The sequence below is a fragment of the Haematobia irritans genome, chromosome 2, assembly GCF_050003625.1.
Source record: "Haematobia irritans isolate KBUSLIRL chromosome 2, ASM5000362v1, whole genome shotgun sequence".
NCBI lineage: Eukaryota > Metazoa > Arthropoda > Insecta > Diptera > Muscidae > Haematobia > Haematobia irritans.
This window is the reverse complement of record NC_134398.1, coordinates 12,631,540-12,651,647: the sequence shown is the minus strand read 5'-3', so window position 1 is coordinate 12,651,647 and position 20,108 is coordinate 12,631,540. Positions and strand designations below refer to the sequence as shown.

Below are 20,108 nucleotides of genomic sequence, written 5' to 3'. Positions count from 1 at the left end.
ATTTTTTATAGAAATAAAATTTTGAGAAAATTTCTATAAAACAAAATTTCGACAGAATTCTCTATAGAAATAAAATTTTGAGAAAAATTTCTATAGAAATAAAATTTTGACAAAATTTTCTATGGAAATAAACTTTTGAGAAAACGTTCTATTGAAATAAAATCTTGACAAAATTATCTATAGAAATAACATTTTTAGAAAGTTTTCTATAGAAATAAAATTTTTAGAAAATTTTCTATGGAAATAAAATTTTGAAAACATTTTCTTTTTCTACGGTTTGGCCTCATCATCTATAATCTAACCTATCACTAAGATAAATCTGCGAGCTGTTAAACGATCGTTTTAGAAATGTTAACAACCAGAAATTGGTTACAATCCATATTAACCACTCTGTAAATTGTCAGAACACCCTAATATTTCCAAGTCAACTTAAATATTGAGTTTTTATTTCTGTTAAAGAAAAATACATTGTAAACTAAGAATAATGTTGGCTCTCTTTACCTACGCTCTCACTTCACTCATTATTCTCTTATCTCAGTGTTACTTTTTCTTGATGTTGTTATTGTTTGTTTTTTGAAATTCTACCTCAATACAAGGCCTGTGTAAATTGCGGCATTTGAAATGTTTTGTAGATATTTGACAAATGATTTTTGTAAGGGCGAATATGTTGAAGTTGTTTGCACAAACATGCAAGCTTCATGGGTGCTAGAGAGCAATAGGTGAATTCAACCTATAAACATTTTGTTTGTAGGGTGTCGTGGGAGGGGGTGTATTAACCCAGTATATGTCCCACTAGAAGCCTATCATCGAACCATAGAAGAGTTTGGCAATACGTAAAGGGGTCCCATTGAGTTTTTCTGGCAAAGGCATTTGATATGAATTGAATTGACTTTTGTGTCACCGTCTAACATAAATCATTTATTTCGTTTTTATTTTCTTTTATTTTTTTCAGCGTTTTGTTTTTGATTTCAAATAACTTTTGATTTGTGATAAGAGTTCCTCTATGTGTGTGAAGTGAATGAAGTACCCCATATATGTATGGGTTTCTCTGATAGTTAAACAGATACCCAGTTTTTTACTCGAGTGTTTACACTAGAAAAGATTTAGGTTGCTGTTGATTGGTTGAGTGCAATTTGGATAATATTTGGTCTTATTTATATGTCTTTCAATATCTTTTAATGACTTTAGACCATAGAGTATATGATAAGGATGGTGTACTTTAGACCTGAGGAATATTCAATAGTGGAGTACTATGTTCCGTATCAATATTAGATATTGGAGAATTGCGATTTAATATTAAAAAAAAATAGGCCTCAGAAAAAAAGATGATCGCAATGGATCGTTGTCTATGAAAATCGTGGCGCTTCATCGGTTCACGGAAGATGAGAGGATAGCGTTTTACTGTCGATCAGCGACTCCTGCAAATATCAGAAAATCAAAAACCCTTTTTTGCAGCACATGATCAACCACCTCATGACCGAATAATTACTGTAAGCTGGAAGGGTTTAGTGGAAAAAACTGTAGACCAGAGGTTGGGAACTATTGTCCCGAAGTTGTAAGATAAAGAAGTCTTAAGAATTGGGGATAGGTATATTGGATGGAAATCTTCGTGTCAAAATGTAACATTTTCCGACTTAATGGATAGGGTAGCAAAGGGAGTAAAGTAAATTCAATCAGATTGTCAGAGGTGGAGAACTATTGTCCCGAATGTGTCAGTTGTGGCACATAGAGTCTTAAAGTATGGATATAGGTTTGTTGGATGGAAATCATACTGATAGGATATTAAGATAATAAAATAATGTTACTATCATGGAAATAGTCCTAAAAATTTAGCTTTTTTATATTAGTCTTTAATTTATTGTTTTAAACTCTTCCATAATTAATATGGGCCGTTATTGGTCTCAATATAGTATAAATATAACAAAACAAAGTAATAAATAAATAATTTATTTATGAAGTGCAAAAACACACCCTATTCTGAAAAAAAAACATCATATTGAAAATATCTTTTTTTCATATATGCAATAAATGCATTCATGTATGCATTTAACCATTTATGATTTAATAAAGTACTATATAATAATAATCACATATGAAATTTTCCACAAATTAATGGGCAATTTTATTAATGTTTTATTTATTGTACAACAATATCGGTTGAATATTAGCCACGATTGAATACATAATCTTTGTTAGTTCCATCCATATTATCAAATTTTTTTTCTATAGGAAATTTTGTCAAAATTTTATTTCTATAGAAAAATTTGTCAAAATTTTATTTCTATAGAGAATTTTGTCAAAATGTTATTTCTATAGAAAATTTTCTCAAAATTTTATTACTATTGGAAATTTTTTCAAAATTTTATTTCTATAAAAAATGTTGTCAAAATTTAATTTCTATAGAAAATTTTGTCAAAATTTAATTTCTATGGAAAATTTTGTCAAAATTTAATTTCTATAGAAAATTTTGTCAAAGTTTTATTTCTATACCATATTTTGTCAAAATGTTATTTCTGTAAAAAATTTTGTCAAAATTTGATTGTCGAAATATAAAAATATTAATTCATTACTTTATAAATTTTATATTAAATTTCATTACTATATAAAATTTTCTAAAAAAAAATTTGTAAACATTTTATTTCTACAGAAAATTTTGTCAAAATGTTATTTCTTTAGAACATTTTGTAAAAATTTTATTTCCACAGAAAATTTTGTCAAAATTTTATTTCTACAGACAATATTGTCAAAATTTTATTTTTATAGAAAATTTTGTCACAATTTTATTTCAATAGAAAATTTTGTCAAAATTTAATTTCTATAGAAAATTTTGTCAAAACTTTTTTTCTATAGAAAATTTTGTCAAAGTTTTATTTCTATAGCATATTTTGCCAAATTTTATTTCCATAAAAAATTTTGTAAATATTTGGTTTGTCAAAATACAAAAATATTAATTTATTACTATATAAATTTAATATTAAATTTTATTACTATACACAATTTTGTCAAAATTTTATTTCTATAGAAAATTTTGTTAAAATTTTATTTCTATATAAAATTTTGGAAACATTTTATTTCTACAGAAAATTTTGTCAAAATTTTATTTCTATAGACAATATTGTCAAAATTTTATTTCTTTAGAAAATTTTGTCAAAATTGTATTTCTATAGACAATATTGTCAAAATTTTATTTTTATAGGAAATTTTGTCAAAATTTTATTTCAATAACAAATTTTGTCAAAATTTAATTTCTATAGAAAATTTTGTCAAAGTTTTATTTCTACAGCGTATTTTCTCAAAATGTTATTTCTATAAAAAGTTTTGTCAACATTTGATTTGTTAACATATAAAAATATTAATTTATTACTATATAAATTTAATATTAAATTTTAATACTATATAAAATTTTGTCAAAATTTTATTCCTCTAGCAAAATTTGGCAAAATTTTATTTCTATAGAAAATTTTGTCATAATTCTATTTCTAAAAAAATTTTGTCTAAATTTTATTTCAATAGAAAATTTTGTCAAAATTTAATTTCTATGGAAAATTTTGTCAAAACTTTTTTTCTATAGAAAATTTTGTCAAAGTTTTATTTCTATAGCATATTTTGTCAAAATGTTATTTCTATAAAAAGACTTGTCAACGTTTGATTTGTCAAAATATAAAAATATTAGTTTATTACTATATAAATTTAATATTAAATTTTATTAATATATAAAATTTTGTCAAAATTTTATTTCTATAGCAAAATTTGGCAACATTTTATTTCTATAGAAAATTTTGTCACAATTTTATTTCTATAGAAAATTTTGTCATAATTTTATTTCTAAAAAAAAATTTGTAAAAATTTTTATTTCAATAGAAAATTTTGTCAAAATTTTATTTCAACAGAAAATTTTGTCAAAATTTATTTCTATAGACAATATTGTCAAAATTTTATTTCTATGTACATTTTTTCAAAATGTTATAGTAAATAGAAGATTTTTTCAAAATTTTATTTCCATAGAAACTTTTATTTCTATAGAAGATTTTATCAACAATTTATTTCTATAGAAAGTTTTGTTAAAATTTTATTTTTTAGAAAGTTTTCTCAAAGTTTTATTTCTATAGAAGATCTTAGCAAAAATTTTTCTCTATAGAAAATATGATCAATATTTGATTTCTATAGAAAAATTTTGTCAAAATTTTATTTCAATAGAAAAATTTTGACAAAATTTTATTTCAATAGAAAATTTTGTCATAGTTTTATTTCTATAGCATATTTTCTCAAAATGTTATTTCCATAGGAAAATTTGTCAAAATTTTATTTCTATAAATTTTTTTTCAAAATTTGATTGGTCAAAATATAAAAATATTTCTACTGACAAAATTTTTTAAATTTTATTACTATATAAAATTTTGTCAACATTTTATTTTTATAGAAAATTTTGACAAAATTTTATTTCCATAGCAAACTTTGGCAAAATTTTATTTATTTAATAGAAAATTTTGTCATAATTTTATTTCTATAGAAAATTTCCTCACAATTACATTTCTATAGCAAATTTTGTCAAAATTTTATTTCCATAGAAAATTTTGTCAAAGTTTTATTTCAATAGAAAAGTTTGTACAAGCTTTATTTTTATAGCAAATTTTATCAAAATGTTATTTCTATAGAAAATTTTGTCATAATTTTATATCTATAGAAAATTTTCTCAAAATATCATTTCTATGGAAAATTTTCCATGGAAAGAAAATTTTGTCAAAATTTTCTTTTTATAGAAAATTTTGTCAAAATTTAATTTCTAAGGAAAATTTTTTCAAAATTTTCTTTCTATAAAAAATTTTGTCATAATTTTATTTCTATAGAAAATTTTGTCAAAATTTTTTTTCTATAGAAAGTTTTGTTAAAAATTTATTTCTATAAAAAATTTTGTCAAAATTTGATTTGTCAAGATATAAAAATATTTCTATGGACAATTTTATACCATATATTAACTTTGGTGAAGTTCTAAGTCGATTTAAGCATGTCCGTCCGTCTGTTGAAATCACGCTAACTTCCGAAAGAAACAAGCTATCGACTTGAAACTTGGCATAAGTAGTTGTTATTGATGTAAGTCGGATGGCATTGAAAATGGGCCATATCGGACCACTTTTAAGTAGAGCCCCCATATAAACGGACCTCTAGATTTGGCTTTCGGAGCCTCTTGGAGGAGCAAAATTCATCCGAAACGGTTGAAAATTGGTATGTGGTGTTAGTATATGGTCTCTAACAACCATGCAAATATTGGTCCATATCGGTCCTTAATTATATATAGCCCTCATATAAATCGATCTCCAGATTTGACCTCCGGAGCCTCTTGGAGGAGCAAAATTCATTCGATGTTAGTATATGGTCTCTAACAACCATGCAAAAATTGGTCCATATCGGTCCTTAATTATAGATAGGCCCCATATAAAACGATCCCCAGATTTGACCTCCGGAACCTCATGGAGGAGCAAAATTCATTCGATCCGGTTGAAATTTGGTATGTGGTGTTAGTATATGTTCTCTAACAACCATGCAAATATTGGTCCATATCGGTCTTTAATTCTATATAGCCCTCATATAAATCGATCCCCAGATTTGACCTCCGGAGCCTCTTGGAGGAGCAAGATTCATTCGATCCGGTTGAAATTTGGTATGTGGTGTTAGTATATGGTCTCTAACAACAATGCAAAAATTGGTCCATATCGGTCCTTAATTATATATAGCTCCCATATAAATTGATCCCCAGATTTAACCTTCGGAACGTCTTGGAGGAGCAAAATTCATCCGATTCGGTTGAAATTTGGTACATTGCGCTAGTATATGGCCGCTAACAATCATGCAAAAATTGGTCCACATCGGTCTATAGTTATATATAGCCGATGGCCAATCACACAAAAAATGGTCCATATCACCAAAAATAATCTACCAAAATTTTATTTGTATAGAAAATTTTGTCAAAATTGTATTACTATAGAAAATTTTGTAAAAATTCATTTCGTTAGGGTATTTTGTCACGCTTTTATTTTTATAGAAAATTTTGTCAAAATTTTATTTCTGTAGAAAGTTATCGCAAAATTTTATTTCTATAGAAAATTTTATTAATATAAAAAGTTTTGTTAAAATTTTATTTCTATAGAAAGTTTTCTCCAAATTTTAGTTCTATAAAAATTTTGTCTACACTTTATTTCTATAGAAAATTTGGTCAACATTTTATGTCTATAGAAAATTTGGTCAACATTTTATTTCTATAGAAAATTTTGTCAAAATTTTATTTCTATAACAAATTTGGTCAAAGTTTTATTTCTATAGAAAATTTGGTCAACATTTTGTTTCTGTAGAAAATTTTGTTTAAATGTTATTTCTATAGAAAATTTTGTCAAAATTTTATTTCTATAGAAAAATATTTCCAAATTTTATTTCTATAAAAAATTTTGTCAAATCTTTATTTCTAAAGAAAATTTTGTCAAAATTTTATTTCTATAGAAAATTTTGTCAACATTTTATTCCTATAGAAAATTTTGTCAAAATTTTATTTCTATAACAAATTTGGTCAAAGTTTTATTTCTATAGAAAATTTGGTCAACATTTTGTTTCTGTAGAAAATTTTGTTTAAATGTTATTTCTATAGAAAATTTTGTCAAAATTTTATTTCTATAGAAAAATATTTCCAAATTTTATTTCTATAAAAAATTTTGTCAAATCTTTATTTCTAAAGAAAATTTTGTCAAAATTTTATTTCTATAGAAAATTTTGTCAACATTTTATTTCTATAGAAAATTTTGTCAAAATTTTATTTCTATACAAAATTTTTTCAGAATTTGATTAGATTTTTTTTCAAAAAAGAATAAATAAATAAAAAAAGTTTAGAAAATTTTGTCAAAATAATATTTCTATAACTCTAAAGTTGAGATATCGGATTATCATTTATGTTTAGGGCAATGCACGTATATAGATATGAATGCTCCAGGTCGATAACCTATGTTGTTAGCACCTATGTTTGCTGTTTATTTTCATAATTCATTATGTTTTTAAATATATACATAAATAAATAAAATTTGTGTTAAAAATTATTCTTTTTCTATTTTCATCATCCATCCTATTGTACGTTTGTGAGCATGTTGCTTTTGAAGAGTTTGTTGTCGCCCGAAACCCTCGTTCTCATTGAAAAATGTTTACATTTTATAACAATTTTTTTTTTGTTATTTCGTTTTTTGCTAGTGTTGTTGTTATTTATATTAAAACAATTCTTCGTTTGTTTATCAATAAATAAAAATTCTGTTGTTGTTGTTGTTGCTTTGGAAATTGATAAACAGTTTTTTTCTTTACTTTTTTTGTGTTACATTGCCGATAACAAAATCACAAAATAGCAAAAAAAATTGTGGAAAACGATGCAAAAAATTCTTAGCAACTGACATTGATATGTATGTCGACCTTTGTATAATGGAAAATAGTACTGATGGAAGAATGGTTAAACTATTGTCGATACAATGGTGGGTACAGTTTTTGTTTATACCTTAAACTATTTGTTATTATAGTAATAATCATAATCATATGTATGTATAAATAAATTAAAGAATTTATTTAATAGTTTATATAGTGAAGTAATTTTTATATTCTCCTTTTCTCTCTTATTGGTCTAACATTTCGTTTCCCAATTTTGACATCCAAAAAACAATTTAACATTCTTTAAAGTTTTTTACTTAATATTTGTAATAACTTGAATTTGATGTAAAAAAGCAAGTACTTTTTAATACCTAGAAGTACCAAATTGTTGTAAACAAATAAGATAACAAATAGTTTTTGTTTTGTTTATCAAGCACCATTAAAAACGTGTGAACAACTACTTAAATTTCAACATTCAGACTCGACTACAAGTGAAAATTATGCTATGCTTCAAGGAAAAAAAAACGACTTTACAATAAAGTGCTAAAAACTCTCCGTTTTTAAAGATTTTTAGCCAAAAAATGTATCACAATCTAAAGAATTTTACCAAAAACTAAAACAAAAAAAAATATTTTGCAAAATTTTATATCTATAGCAAATTTTTTCAAATTTTATATTTATGCAAAAATTTTTTCAAAAATTTATTTCAAAAGAAAATGTTCTCCAAATTTTATTTCTATAGCAAATTTTTTCAAAATTTTATTTCGACAGAAAATTATCTCAAAATTTTATTTCTATAGCAAATTTTTTCAAAATTTTATTTCTATAGGAAATATTCACAAAATTGTATTTCTATGGAGGAGGGTATAAAAAAAAATATGGAAATAATTTTGCAAAATATTTTTTTTTTGGTATTTTTTTTTTTTTTTTTTTTTGTTATACCCTCCACCATAGGATGGGGGTATATTAACTTTGTCATTCCGTTTGTAACACATCGAAATATTGCTCTAAGACCCCATAAAGTATATATATTCTGGGTCGTGGTGAAATTCTGAGTCGATCTAAGCATGTCCGTCCGTCCGTCCGTCTGTCCGGCTGTCCGTCCGTCTGTGGAAATCACGCTAACTTCCGAACGAAACTAGCTATCGACTTGAAACTTGGCACAAGTAGTTGTTATTGATGTAGGTCGGATGGTATTGAAAATGGGCCATATCGGCCCACGTTTACGTATAGCCCCCATATAAACCGATCCCCAAATTTGGCTTGCGGAGCCTTCCGGAGCAGCAAAATTCATCCGATCCGGTTGATATTTGGTACGTGGTCTAAGTATACGGTCTCTAACAACCATGCAAAAATTGGTCCATATCGGTCCATAATTATATATAGCCCCCATATAAACCGATCCCCAGATTTGACCTCCGGAGCCTCTTGGAGGGGCAAAATTCATCCGATCCGGTTGAAATTTGGTACCTGATGTTAGTATATGGTCTCTAACAACCATTCAAAAATTGGTCCATATCGGTCCATAAATATATATAGCTCCCATATAAACCGATCCCCAGATTTGACCTCCGGAGCCTCTTGGAGGAGCAAACTTCATCCTACCCGATTGAAATTTGGTACGTGGTGTTAGTATATGGTCTCTAACAACCATGCAAAAACTGGTCCATATCGGTCCATAATAATATATAGCTCCCATATAAACCGATCCCCAGATTTGAACTCTGGAACCTCTTGGAGGGGCAAAATTCATCCGATCCAATTGAAATTTAGTACGTGGTGTAAGTATATGGTCTCTAACAACCATGCAAAAATTGGTCCATATCGGTCCATAATTATATATAGCTCCCATATAAACAGATCCCCAGATTTGACCTCCGGAGCCTCTTGGAGGAGCAAAAGTCATCCGATGCGGTTGAAATTTGGTACATTTCGTTAGTATATGGCCTCTAACAGCCATGTAAAAATTGTCAAATTTTATTACTATAGAAAGTTTTGCCAAAATTTCATTCCTATAGAAAGTTTTGTAAAAAGTTTATTTCTATAGCAATGTTTGTCAACATTTTATTTCCATAGAAAATTTTGTCAAAATTTTATTTCTATAGAAAATTTTGTAAAAAATTTATTTCTGTAGAAAATTTTGTCAACATTTTATTTCTATAGACAATTTTGTCAACATTTTATTTCTATAGAACATTTTGTCAACATTTTATTTCTATAGAACATTTTGTCAACATTTTATTTATATAGAAAATTTTGTCAACATTTTATTTCTATAGAAAATTTTGTCAAAATTTTATTGCTATAGAAAATTTTGTCAACATTTTACTTCCATAGAAAATTTTGTCAACATTTTATTTCTATAGAAAATTTTGTCAAGTTTTTATTTCTATAGAAAATTTTGTCAAAATTTTATTTCTATAGAAAATTTTGCCAAACTGAATTATATACGTATTTAGTCGGCCTTTTTTTGTTTAAAATATACCCCTTATGGACTAACTTACAATTTAGAAGACAGTGTTAAAAAGTTTTACGATACCTTGCCATCGGCAAGTGTTATCGCAACCCAAGTAATTCGATTGTGGATGACAGCCTTTAGTAGAAGTTCCTACGCAATCCATGGTGGAGGGTACATAAGATTCGGCCTGGCCGAACTTACGGCCGTATATACTTGTTTTGACTTTAAAAAAATAACTTATGTAAAAATAACGAAAAATAATTATAAATAAAGTGAATCTATCTTTACTTACCACTGTACTCTCGCTGGTATTGAGTACCGTATCCTTGTTCTCATCTTTTTCGGGTGTAAAACTACTTTTTTGACGGCTATGGAAAAAACGATTAAAACAAGCCATTATTGTTGTTGTTGTTGCTGCTGCTTTTCTTCCTCTTCTGTGTGAAATACGCTTAGTTGTTGTTTTGTAATTAGAAAATTGTTGTTAATGTTGTAGCTAGAATTTCTGATTAATAATTTAATTTATTGGATTTGTGTCACAAGATAATCTTTTTTGATTTGGTCATAAATTTTATTTGTGATTTTTGCACTAATCATCTTTATCACAATACACGACTGGCCACAACGATATGCATAGACGCCTCTTATTCGTATTGGGTAGTTTCGCTCACTCTCTCTCTATTTTTGGTTTTTATTGTTGTTTTTATGTTTCGTAGTATTTAGCAATGTTTCTACGTCAAAAGTTTCTGTGTTGTATTGATACGATTATGATTATGATGATGACGATAACAAAAATATTGGCTGAAATAAGGAGAGTGGAATGTATCGTAAATAGAATCCACACACACATGCACACACACAGTGCTTATCAATGGCTAATTACAGTGTGTATTAACAGAGTCGGAAATAGGGATGCAAATTTCGAAAAAAGGGATTTTTTTATTAAACGAAGTTTATGTCAAAACAAAAAAAAAAAAAAATAGAAAGAATTGAATTTAATTTTCCTAATTTTCAATGCCAATAATTTATTTTCAATTCTATAAATACGTAGTGGTTCATCGTTTTTAATCTAAATTATTGGATTATTCCACTCATAACTATAATATGCCACATTTTTAATAATATATTCATAATTTTTTGTTTATATTTATATATTTATTTATAATTAAATATATATTTATTTATATTTATATTTATATTTACATTTATATTTATATTTATATTTATATTTATATTTATATTTATATTTATATTTATCTTTATATTTATATTTATATTTATATTTATATTTATATTTATATTTATATTTATATTTATATTTATATTTATATTTATGTATTTATATTTATATTTATATTTATATTTATATTTATATTTATATTTATATTTATATTTATATTTATATTTATATTTATATTTATATATATATTTATATTTATATTTATATTTATATTTATATTTATATTTAAATTTCTTACTCTTATTTCTTTTTATTTTAACTTATATAACAATTTATTTTTGATTTGGACAATTTTTGATATCCTTCATCCTACCTATTTTTTTTTAATTCCACACTACTTTCTTGGAAATTTGAAATTCCAAGAATTTACTGGCTTAAATCTAAATAAAAAAAATATAATGCATAACAAACATTGCATAAACTTCGTAAATAAATAAATAATCTGATTAGCGATTAGCATACCGGGTAATAGTTCATTATTTATGTAGATTTCTATTATTAGTTAATTTAGGTTAGTGACAAATACTGGGGGTGAGGATGGGCTAATTATTCATTTTTTGTTTGTTATGTTAATCTAATTTTTCGCCTGTTTGTTGTTGTTTTTTTTCTAGGTCTCATTGATATGCCCTTTACCATTACAATAAATATTATTCCATTGGTTAATCATGGTTATAGTTCTTTTTTGGGGGGAGGGGAGAGACTTTGACAAGGTTATTTGGATATATTTTTCACTGACATGGTGATGGGGGAGGGTTATCATTAGGAACGAGGGAAGTGCTCGTCAATGGTTCAAAATCACATGGCCTTATCTTGGCGCATAGGTGTTTGACTAAATTGACGAACGACCGGTATGCTAGCGACGAACAAACGACCCATCAACTTGGCTAACTGTTGGGCTCTTATCAAGAAGCTCTTCAACAATTCACTTGAAAGCTGATTAGATTTATAACTCAAAAAATCTAAAAAAAAATGTAACAAAAAAAAAAAAGGAAAACAATAACAATATTTACACAAATTAGGTAAAAGGTAACAAAAATAAATGTTAGAAAAAAAACTGAGTTTTTGATTTACTATAATAAAAAATATATATTTTTCAATTTATTCAAAAAATTAAAAAAAATATTTTCCATTATCCACATAACGAACTTTGAAAAAATTTCTGCCGATTTTTTTTTTTAGTTTTTACTGCGTGTGCTAGAGTCAACTTCTTTATAATTTTTTTATATTCACCTTTTTTTCTTTATAGCAATAAAATCATTTTGCGGTTTATTGTATTCCTTTGAGTCAGTGTCAAGATATTTATTGCATTAATTTATAAATATTATAATATATTGCAATGATGAGTACTGCAAGAGATTTTAATTAATCGTTTACATGTCACTACACTTAAAGAAAAAATAATTTTCTCTCTAACGCCAATTTAGACAAACAAAATTCCCCTTTTTGTATAAAAAAATCTTTAGACATTTTTAAAATTTTCCGACTTTCTACAATATTAAAAAAATTAGAATTTGTGTTTTCTTATATATATATTTATACCCTTCACCACTACTGTGGTACAGGGTATAATAAGTTTGTGCATTTGTATGTAACGCCAAGAAGGAGTAATCATAGACCAACCTTTTAGTATACGGATCGGCTTAGAATTAAATTCTGAGTCGATTTAGCGATGTCCGTCTGTCTGTCCGTCTGTCTGTCCGTCTGTCTGTCTGTTGATGTATTTTTGTGTGCAAAGTACAGCTCGCAGTTTTAGTCCGATTGTCCTAAAATTTGGTATAGGGTCCTGTTTCGGCTCAAAGACGATCCCTATTGATTTTGGAAAAAATCGGTTCAGATTTAGATAAAGCTGCCATATATATTTTTCACCGATCTGGTCATAATTGGCGTGTATATCAACCGATCTTCCTCAAATTCCGTACATCCGAATATTTTATGAGTCTCGAAAAACTTGCAAAATATCAGCGAAATCGGTTCAGATTTAGATATAGCTCCCATATATAGCTTTCGCCCGATTTACACTCATTTGCCCACAGAGGCCAATTTTTTGCTCCGATTTAGTTGAAATTTTGCACAGGGAGTAGAATTAGCGTTGTAACTATGCGTGCCAAATTTGGTTGAAATCGGTTCAGATTTGGATATATCTCCCATATAAAGCTTTCGCTCGATTTACACTCATATGACCACAGAGGCCAATTTTTAACTCCGATTTCGTTGAAATTTTGCACAGGGAGTAGAATTAGCATTGTAGCTATGCGTGCCAAATTTGGTTGAAATCGGTTCAGATTTAGATATAGCTCCCTTATATATGTTTTTCTGATTTCGACAAAAATGGTCAAAATACCAACATTTTCCTTGTAAAGTCGCCACTGCTTAGTCGAAAAGTTGGTAAAATGACTCTAATTTTCCTAAACTTCTAATACATATATATCGAACGATAAATCATAAATAAACTTTTTCGAAGTTTCCTTAAAATTGCTTCAGATTTAAACGTTTCCCATATTATTATACCCTGCTCCACACTGTGGAACAGGGTATTATAAGTTAGTGCATATGTTTGCAACACCCAGAAGGAGACGAGATAGACACATGGTGTCTTTGGCAAAAATGCTCAGGGTGGGCTCCTGAGTCGATATAGCGATGTCCGTCTGTCCGTCTGTCCGTCTGTCCGTCTGTCCGTGAACACATTTTTGTAATCAAAGTCTAGGTCGCAGTTTTAGTCCAATCGACTTCAAATTTGGCACAAGTATGTGTTTTGGCTCAGAATAGATCCCTATTGATTTTGGAAGAAATCGGTTCAGATTTAGATATAGCTCCCATATATATATTTCGCTCGATATGGACTTATATGGCCCCAGAAGCCAGAGTTTTACCCTAATTTGCTTAAAATTTTGTACAAGAAGAACAATTAGTACTATAGTCAAGTGTGCCAAATTTTATCGAAATCGGTTCAGATTTAGATATAGCTCCCATATATATCTTTCGCCCGATATGGACTAATACGGTCCCAGAAGCCAGAGTTTTACCCCAATTTGGTTGAAATTTTGCACAGGGAGTAGAATTAGCATTGTAGCTATGCGTGCCAAATTTGGTTGAAATCGGTTCAGATTTAGATATAGCTCCCATATATAGCTTTCACCCGATTTACACTCATAGGACCACAGTTGCCAATTTTTTGCTCCGATTTAGTTGAAATTTTGCACAGGGAGTAGAATTAGCATTGTTGCTATGCGTGTCAAGTTTGGTTGAAATCGGTTCAGATTTAGATATAGCTCCCATATATAGCTTTCGGCCGATTTACACTCATATGACCACAGAGGCCAATTTTTTGCTCCGATTTAGTTGAAATTTTGCACAGGGAGTAGAATTAGCTTTGTAGCTATGCGTGCCAAATTTGGTTGAAATCGGTTCAGATTTAGATATAGCTCCCATATATATGTTTTTCTGATTTCGACAAAAATGGTCAAAATACCAACATTTTCCTTGTAAAATCGCCACTGCTTAGTCGAAAAGTTGTAAAAATGACTCTAATTTTCCTAAACTTCTAATACATATATATCGAGCGATAAATCATAAATAAACTTTTGCGAAGTTTCCTCAAAATTGCTTCAGATTTAAATGTTTCCCATATTTTTTTTACTAACATTGTGTTCCACCCTAGTGCATTAGCCGACTTAAATTTTGAGTCTATAGATTTTGTAGAAGTCTATCAAATTCTTCCAGATCGAGTGATATTTAAATGTATGTATTTGGGACAAACCTTTATATATAGCCCCCAACACATTTGACGGATGTGATATGGTATCGAAAATTTAGATCTACAAAGTGGTGCAGGGTATAATATAGTCGGCCCCGCCCGACTTTAGACTTTCTTACTTGTTTTTTACTAACATTGTGTTCCACCCTAGTGCATCAGCCGACTTAAATCTTGAGTCTATAGATTTTGTAGAAGTCTATCAAATTCTGTCCAGATCGAGTGATATTTAAATGTATGTATTTGGGACAAACCTTTATATATAGCCCCCAACACATTTGGCGGATGTGATATGGTATCGAAAATTTAGATCTACAAAGTGGTGCAGGGTATAATATAGTCGGCCCCGCCCGACTTTAGACTTTCCTTACTGGTTTTTTCTTAATATGGGAAAGTTAAATTTTCGATTTATTTGAAATTTGGAAAACTCGTATTTTCGACATTGTAAAAAATTGGAAAATTCTAATTTTTTCTTCTATTAAACATTGGAAAATCCTACTTTACGAATTTTATAATTTTTTTAATGTGGAAAATTGGCTTTTAGAATTTTTCCATATTTTTAAAAATTTTTGATGTGTTGTCGTTTTTAAAATTTGAAAAATTCGACATGTTTGTAACTTGTTTGCGACTTTTTATAATTCGAAAAGCACGAATTTGAGTTTTAATATATTTTTTTTAATATGGGAAAGTTAAATTTTCGATTTATTTGACATTTGAGAAACTCGAATTTGCGACATTTTTAAAATTTGGAAAATTCAAATTTTTGACTTTATTAAAAATTGGAAAATTCGGCTTTATGCATTTTATCATATTTGAAATTTGGAAAGCCGGACTTTTAGAATTTTTCAAAGTCCCAACAATACCAAACACAACGAATTTTTCACATTTTTAAAAATTGGAAAAGTCGACTTTTCAATTATTTTGAAATTTGTAAAATTTTAGAAATTTTGAAAATTCGAATTTTTGAATTAAGAATTGCAAAATTCGACTTTACGAATTTTATCATTTTTGAAATTTGGAAAATTTGACTTTTAGAATTTTCCAAATTTTTAAAATTTTGAAAAGTTAACTTTTCGAGTATTTTGAATTTTTGAAAATTCGAATTTTTTATTTTATTAAAACTTGGAAACTTCGTCTTTACGAATTGAATCCTCATTGAAATTTAAAAAATTTGACTTTTAGAATTTTACACATTTTTTTAAATTGGAAAATGCGACTTTTCGAATACAATTTTAAAATTTGGATAATTTTAAAAATGTGGAAAATTCGAATTTTTAAATTAAAATTTGCAAAAATCGACTCTATGAATTTTATCATTTTTGAAATTTAGAAAATTGGACTTTTTGAATTTCTTCCATTTTTAAAAACTGGAAATGTCGACTTCTCAAGTATTTTGAAATTTGGAAAATTTTAAAAATTTTGAAAATTCGAATTTTTAATTTTATTTAACGTGGAAAAATCGACGTTACGAATTTTATTATTTTTGAAATTTGGAAAACTTGACTTTTAGAATTTTCCACATTTTTAAAAATTGGAAAATTACACTTTTCGAGTATTTTGAATTTTGGAAAATTCGCCATTACGATTTTTATCTTTTTTTTAATTTAGAAAATTGGACTTTTAGAACTTTACACATTTTTTAAAAATTGGAAAATTCGACTTTTCGAATACAATTTTTAAATTTGGTAAATTTGAAAAATCGATTTTTTGAATTAAAAACTGCAAAATTCTACTTTACGAATGTTATCCTTTTTGAAATTTAGAAAAATGTACTTTTTGAATTTCTTCCATTTTTAAAAATTTTAAATGTCGACTCAAGTATTTTGAAATTTGCAAAATTTTAAAAATTTGGAAAATTTGGAAAATTCGAATTTGTAATTTTATTTAACTTGGAAAATTCGACGTTACGAATTTTATTATTTGTGAAATTTGGAAAACTTGAATTTTAGAATTTTCCACATTTTAAAAATTGATAAATTGCACTTTTCGAGTATTTATGAAATTTGGAAAATTTTAAAAAATTTTATAAATTCGCATTTTGGAATTTTTAATTTTATTCAAAAATACGAAATTTGACTATACGAATTTTATGCTTTTTGAAATTTGGAAAACTTGAATTTTAGAATTTTCCACATTTTAAAAATTGATAAATTGCACTTTTCGAGTATTTAAGAAATTTGGAAAATTTTAAAAATTTTATAAATTCGCATTTTTTAATTTTTAATTTTATTCAAAAATACGAAATTTGACTCTACGAATTTTATGCTTTTTGAAATTTGGAAAACTTGACTTTTAGAATTTTCCTAATTTTTTAAAAATTTGAAAATTACACTTTTCGAGTATATAAGAAATTTGGAAAATTTTAAAAAATTTGATAAATTCGTATTTTGGAATTTTTTATTTTATTAAAAAATGCAAAATTTGACTCTATACGAATTTTATCATTTTTGAAATTGGAAAAAAACTGGACTTTTAGATTTTTCCACATTTTTTGAAAATTGGAAAATTAGACTTTTCGAGTATTTTAAAATATGGAAATTTTTGTAAATTTGGAAAATTCGTATTATGGAATTTTTTATTTTATTGAAAAATGCGAAATTTGACTCTACGAATTTTATGCTTTTTGAAATTTAGAAAATTGGACTTTTGGAATTTCCCCCATTTTTAAAAATTGGAAAATTTGACTTTTCGAATACAATTTTGAAATGTGGAAATTTTTAAAAATTTGGAAATTTCGAATTTTTGAGTTTTTTATTGAAAATTCACAATTTGACTTTATGAATTGTAGCCTTTTTGAAATTTATAAAATTAAACTTTTAGAATTTTCCATATTTTTAGATAAAGTAGACTTTTCAAATAATGAAAATTTTAAAAATTTTAAAAATTCGAATTTTTTCTTTTATTAAAAGTTACACGAATTTAATCATTTTTGAAGTTTTGAAAAAAGGAATTTTAGAATTTTTCACATTTTTTAAAATTGAAATGTAGACTTTTTAAGTATTTTGAAATTTGGAAAATTTTAAAAATTTGATAAATTCGAATTTTCGATTTTTTTTTCTATTACAATTTGGAAAATTCGACTTTACGGATTTTATACCTTTTGAAATTTAGAAAAATTGGACTTTTATAATTTTCCCCATTTTTAAAAATTTGGAAAAAGGCGACTTTTCGAGTATTTTGAAATTTGGAAAATTTTAAAAATGTTTAAAAAAATGCGTTTTCCATTTTTTTATTTTATTGAAAATTGAAAGTTAGGCTTTTCGAGTATTTTGAATTTTGGAAAATTTAAAAAATTTGATATTTTCGATTTTTTTTCTATTAAAATTTGGAAAATTCGACTTTACGAATTTTATCCTTTTTGAAATTTAGAAAAATTGGACTTTTATAATTTTGCCCATTTTTAAAAATTTTGAAATATGCGACTTTTTTAGTATTTTGAAATTTGGAAAATTTTAAAAATGTTTAAAAAAATGCATTTTCGATTTTTTTATTTTATTGAAAATTGCAAAATTTTACTTTACGAATTTTATCATTGTTGAAATTCGGAAAACTGGACTTTTAGAAAATTCCACATTTTTAAAAATTTGAAAAGTCAACTATTCGAGTATTTTGAAATTTGGAAATCCGAATTTTCATCATTTTAAAAGTTGGAGAATCCAAAATGTCGAATTTTCGAATTTTCCACTTTGTTAATATTTACAAGTTTTTGTCGATGGTTTTGTTTTTTTTTTTGAAACGATTAGTTGAATTTGAATTTTCTAAAAAGTCGACATAGGCTGTATCAATACAAGCCTTAATATTTTCCATATCAAATTATGATTGAAATTTTTATAGATGAGATTTTTAGGCAATTCCAACAACACTCACAATGTTCAATAATTTATTAAAAATATTCAAAATTTTTTTGTATCAATAACTATGGCATTGAGAATATTGTTATAGAGGGAAGAAAGTTTTTCATAACCCAAAAACACTTGCCATGAGTTTTTTATAAAATCGATAAAAGGTGAGAAAAATTGTCTATTACAATTTCCGGTTTCCGGTCACATTTGATGAACACTTAAAAAAAGCATTAAAGAGCACAGCATATCCTTCAACGTTTACCGCAACAGTAAAAACAATAACAATGGTAATAGTAACCGGATTTCACTAAAGCAATTTGAATAATTTGCAAGCCGTTAAACATTTTACATTTCGACGTTTTATTTCCTTCATTTTTGTTTTTCTTCTTTTCCTTTCACTTGACTGCTGCTGCTGCTTTTCTTGGTCCTGCTTACAAAATGTTTGAGATAAGGTAAATACTTGAATGTCGATGATTACATCCGAGCCAAGAAACCAACACAAAAAAAACACAGGAAAACGGAAAAGTGCGTCAATTTTTTATGAACTTGGCCAAAGTCAAGGAATTGCCAACAAAACACAAACTGTGAGAAAAATAAAAACCCGAAAACGGAAACCGTTTGGTTTCCTGTTACGTTGTTCTCTTTACCGTTTCGCGTTACATTTATGGTAATTTGGAATTTGGTTTCGAAATCTCTTCTCTCTCTCTCTCTCTCCTTCACTCGTTCTCTTGGTCTTATACGACTGGGCTTTTTAAGCCTTAGATGGAGACGGCGAATGGGTTTCCGGACCCAATGTGAACCGATGAACGGGGTAAAACAACGCCAAACCAGACAACCACCTGACGCCGTGGAAGCTGATAACTCAACTAATTTAACGCATTCAATTTAAATTGGCAATTCAATGAGCAGTAAATACCAACAACACTTGGACTTGGATTCTTCCATAGCGATTGGGCTCAAATAATGGCTAGGGAGGATATGAAGGAGGGAATACAGTATATAAGGTAACAAGCATAGTAGGGTCTGATATCAGAGCCCAGTCAAGTGAGCAGCAGCAGCAATACAAACGAACCGAATGTATTGAGTTTTCATAGAACTATGGGTGTGTGTGTGGGTGTTTGTATAAGTATATCAGTGTATTTTTGTCGCCTACAATTAGAACAACCACGCGAAAGGCAACGAATGCCAATGCTTACCCACACACACACACGCACCCGAACAACAAACAGCTCTCCTATAAGGCATTGCTAAGCAGGCACAGTGGGGTAAATTGGCTAAAATGTTCATTAATAATAATTTCCGGTATTTTAAAAATTAGCCACCTTAAATTGGAAAAAAATTCCAAACTCTGTAAAACCATTATATGATATTCGGAGTCTACAAATGGTATATAGGGTGGCTGATGCGTAGTAAAACCAACTTCAGGTT

General features: G+C 27.2%; 1 protein-coding gene across 7 annotated transcripts in view; it reads right to left on the bottom strand.

Annotated features, from left to right (window-relative positions):
- The window catches only part of LOC142223486 (cGMP-dependent protein kinase 1), a 59,883-nt gene extending 40,330 nt beyond the window's left edge, over nt 1–19,553 (bottom strand). Inside the window, exons 1-4 of one of the 7 annotated variants that reach the window (XM_075293373.1) lie at nt 19,328–19,553; nt 18,866–19,107; nt 12,318–12,433; nt 10,143–10,648 (exon numbers count right to left, since the gene is read on the bottom strand). In XM_075293373.1, coding sequence (XP_075149488.1) covers nt 10,143–10,247 — 105 coding nt within the window. In that variant the 5' untranslated portion in view covers nt 10,248–10,648; nt 12,318–12,433; nt 18,866–19,107; nt 19,328–19,553. Of the gene's footprint in view, nt 1–10,142; nt 10,649–12,317; nt 12,434–18,865 lie in introns of all 7 variants that reach the window. The other 6 variants (XM_075293377.1, XM_075293371.1, XM_075293372.1 and 3 more) reach the window with 6 other exon arrangements.
- Nucleotides 19,554–20,108: the final 555 nt, after the last annotated feature.